The sequence below is a fragment of the Tupaia chinensis genome, unplaced genomic scaffold (genome assembly GCF_000334495.1).
Source record: "Tupaia chinensis unplaced genomic scaffold, TupChi_1.0 Scaffold148210_1, whole genome shotgun sequence".
NCBI classification, from domain to species: Eukaryota; Metazoa; Chordata; class Mammalia; order Scandentia; family Tupaiidae; genus Tupaia; species Tupaia belangeri.
This window is the reverse complement of record NW_006208060.1, coordinates 428,932-432,988: the sequence shown is the minus strand read 5'-3', so window position 1 is coordinate 432,988 and position 4,057 is coordinate 428,932. Positions and strand designations below refer to the sequence as shown.

Below are 4,057 nucleotides of genomic sequence, written 5' to 3'. Positions count from 1 at the left end.
GGCCCGCACCCCCACCCAGCCAGCCCCGGAGCCCGGAGACCTGCCCACTATTGAAGAGGCCTTGCAGATCATCCACAGCGCAGAGCCCCGCCTGCTCCCCGACGGGGCCGCCGACGGCAGCTTCTACCTCCACTCCCCCGAGGGGCCCTCGAAACCACCGCTGTCCTCCTCCTACCCATCCGAGGGAGCCTTGAAACCACCCGCCTACGTGCCCCACCCAGAGGCCCCCTCCAAACCTTCTCCCTGCCCGCTGGGGGAGATATCGAAAGCACCAGCCCCATCCGAGGGGTCCCCGAAGGCGGTGACATCGTCTCCGGTGGCCACCAACTCCGAAGTGAAAATGACCAGCTTCGCGGAACGCAAGAAGCAGCTGGTGAAGGCCGAGGCCGAGTCCGGAGCTGGGTCCCCCACGTCTGCTCCCTCCGCGCCCGAGGCCCTGAGCTCAGAGATGAGCGAGCTCGGAGCCCGTCTGGAGGAGAAGCGCCGGGCCATCGAGGCTCAGAAGCGGCGGATCGAGGCCATCTTTGCCAAGCACCGCCAGCGACTGGGCAAGAGTGCCTTCTTACAGGTGCAGCCGCGGGAGGCTGCCGGGGAGGTTGCCGGGGAGGCGGCGGAGGCCGAGGCCGAGGCCGAGGCGGAGCAGGAGCAGGGCCCGGCTCCTGGTGGGGAGCGGCCTGCAGGCGAGGGCCAGGGCGAGCCTTCCTCCCGACCCAAGTCGGTGACCTTCTCCCCGGAGCTGGGCCTGCTGCCCCCCGAGGGGCTGGGAGACTATAACCGAGCGGTCACCAAGCTCAGCGCCGCCTTGAGCTCCCTGCAGCGGGACATGCAGAGGCTCACGGACCAGCAACAGCGGCTCCTGGCCCCGCCCGAGGCTCCAGGGCCTGCCCCTCCACCCGCAGCGTGGGTCATCCCCGGCCCCACGGGGCCCAAAGCTGCATCCCCCAGCCCTGCCCGGCGCGCCCCAGCTGCCCGGCGCAGCCCTGGGCCTGGCCCCAGCCCTACACCCCGAAGCCCCAAACATGCGCGGCCGGCGGAGCTGCGGCTGGCGCCTCTGACCAGGGTGCTCACGCCCCCGCACGACGTGGACAGCCTCCCCCACCTGCGCAAGTTCTCCCCGAGCCAGGTGCCGGTGCAGACGCGCTCCTCCATCCTCCTGGCGGAGGGGACACCTCCCGAGGAGCCTGCGGCGCGGCCGGCCCTCATTGAGATCCCGCTGGGCAGCCTGGAAGCCCCCGCGGCCGAGGAGGAGGGAGACGGGAGCCCCCCCGGGGCTGAGGACTCCTTAGAGGAGGAGGCGTCGTCCGAGGGAGAGCCTCGGGCTGGCCTCGGGTTCTTCTATAAGGTGAGCGGCCAGCACAGGTGGGGAGGGGGCGGTAGCTGGAGTGGATGGACGTGGGTCAGCAGATGAGGCTTCCTGGGGTGGAGAGGGGCCCGTGGTTCTTGGGTAGACAGGGCGTTGTTGATGGAGGAGTGGACGCCAGGTGGCCAGATGGGTGGGTGGGAGGATGGAGGTGGTGGACAGCCGGATAGGCAGAGAGACAACTGGGGTGACCAGATGGACAGATAGGTGAGGTGGGTGGATGGACAGAGGAAGGGTGGACAGGTGCACAGTGGTTGGTCAGACAGGAGCGGGCAGATGGTGGGCGAGTCGGTGATGGACAGATGACAGGGCCAGATGGGTGGGCAAACGGGGCTGGGGTCTTCCATGCCATCTCCTCCACCCGCCACCCCTGCCCCAGCGTGGTTGTACTGGTCCCCCTTCCCGACCCTGCCCCGTGCCTGATCATTCTACATCATTGTGGGACCTGCAGCCTGAGCCACCAACTGGTCTCACCTGGACACCCAGTCTCCTCTGGCTGGTCTTTCCTATGTCCCCCTGAACACTGGCCATTTTGTGTTGACCCGTCAGGAAATTGTTTTGAATTGAACTTTATTTTTTAAAATTTTGTCCAGAGAGGGACAGAGAGAGAGAGAGAAAGTAAGAAAGCAAGCCGCCAGGTCTGGGACTCAAACTGTGGTTGACCATGTGAGAGTCCAGCACCCTCAACTACCATGCCACCTGCTGGCCCCTGGCCTCAGGAATTAAATTTTCTTTTTCATTTAATTTTATTAATTATTTTTTAAAAGGATTATTTATTTAACTTTATTTATGTATTTATTTATTTTCATTTAACTAGAGGACCCAGTGAGAGGAAGGAAAAGTGAGAAAGCAAGCTTCAAGCTAGCTACCAGGTCTGGGACTCAAACCATGGTCGGCCCTGTGGGAGTCCAACACCCTTAACCTCCACGTCACTTGCTGGCCCCTTTATTTATTATTTTTAAAATGTGACAGAGAGGAGGCCAGCAGGTGGCATGGTGGTTGAGGTGCTAGACTCCCACATGGCCGACCACAGTTCAAGTCCCGGACCTGATGGCTTGCTTTCTCACTTTCCCTCTCTCTCTTTCTCTTGTCAATTTAAAGAATAATCATCACAATAAAAATAAATAAATTATTTTTTTGGGAAAAAAAATTGACCAGAGGAGACAGAAAGATTGAGAAAGGGAAAGTGAGAAAGTAAGCCATCAGATCTGGGACTTGAACCACAGTTGGCCAACCACAGGAAGTCCAGCACCCCAACTACCACATTTGCCAACCCCAGCCCTTAGGAATTTTGATTTTGCTCTTAGAAGAAAAGTTCTTCCTCTTCATGTCTCTGGGCTCTTCTTTTTTTAAAAAAATTTTAATTTTATTCATTCATTTATTTTAATTTGTTGAGAGAGAGCGACTTGAACCATGATGGTCCGTGTGGGAGTGCCCAGCGCCTTAACCAGCACGCCCCCTGGTGGTGCCGGCTCTCTTTACTTCTGACCTCACCCTATGCCACCGTCCCCAGCTCTGAACCAGTGCTTCCCTGTGGTTCCATGCCCTGCTAGGTTTGTTCTGGCCACAGGACCTTTGCACCTGCTGTTCCTCTGCCCGGAACAATGCACTCACCCCTGACCCTACCCAGTAAAGTCCTTATCATTCTCCAGGGGTGCTCCCCCCAGGGAGCCTCGCTCAGTGCCCCTGGGCAGACTAGGATGGTCCCTCCACGCAGGGTAGACTGCCCAGTGCACGCCTCTCCAGGCGTTCAAACGTCTGCGGTTTCATTTGTCTTCTCCATTGGGCAGAAGGCTATGAGCACCACCCAGGCCTACCCCGTCGCTGGTATGCCCCAGCACTCAGCATGGGGCTGCCCATAAAGTGGGCACCAACAAGTGCCTTTAGAACAGTGTCAAAGACAAAAGGACAGGAACCAGCAGATGGCATAATTGTTACGTTGCTGGACTGCAGTTCGAGTTCGGCACCTGGCAGCTTAAAACTCATGCCAGGTGCGTGGATGTGCATGCCCAAAATCCTGAGAGGAGAATGGAGAAGGGATTGTGGCGTGGCCATCCCCCCTGGGGGGTGACTTCTCTCTCTATCTCTGTCTCTCTGGCAAGCGCATGCACCCTGTAGAAAAAAATCTCTCAAACAAAAGGACAGGAGCTGCTGGCAGGCTGGGTTAACGTGTGATCAGACTCCAGCCTAGCAGGGGAGGGGCGGCCAGCTGGACTGAGCGTCTGTCCCCAGGACGAAGACAAGCCTGAGGACGAGATGGCCCAGAAGAGGGCCAGCCTGCTGGAGCGGCAGCAGCGGCGGGCCGAGGAGGCCCGGAGGCGCAAACAGTGGCAGGAGGCGGAGAAGGAGGCTGCGAGGTGAGGCCGGGCCCAGCCTGGGCACCCCTGACCCTTCATCTCTGAGAACCAGAGACTCCGTGAGCTGGTTATTTCTTACATGAGAGGGAGAAACGGACACAGAGCAGCGGGAACCCCCGGTCGACCTGGGTCGTGGGCCCAGTGGTGACGCCGTCCGGCCTCCCATAACCTGTTCTGCTTGGCCTCACTTGATCTGCAGGTTGGCCCAGGAGGAGGCTTCTGCCCCGGTCCCTGTGGCCCCCACAGCCCCCGCCCCAGTCCCTGCGGCGGCCCCGGCCCCTGCCGCCCGGGCCCCGGCCGAGGAGGAGGTGGGCCCCCGGCGCGGGGAGGTAACACGGCC

The 4,057-nt window shown here is 60.4% G+C and overlaps 1 protein-coding gene across 1 annotated transcript in view; it reads left to right on the top strand.

The window, feature by feature from the left end:
* CAMSAP3 (calmodulin regulated spectrin associated protein family member 3) overlaps nucleotides 1–4,057 on the top strand; it is a gene marked incomplete at its 5' end in the record, with an annotated part of 15,133 nt that overhangs the window by 9,400 nt on the left and 1,676 nt on the right. Inside the window, 3 exon segments of the mRNA XM_014584921.1 lie at nucleotides 16–1,342; nucleotides 3,593–3,717; nucleotides 3,917–4,039. Coding sequence (XP_014440407.1) covers nucleotides 16–1,342; nucleotides 3,593–3,717; nucleotides 3,917–4,039 — 1,575 coding nt within the window.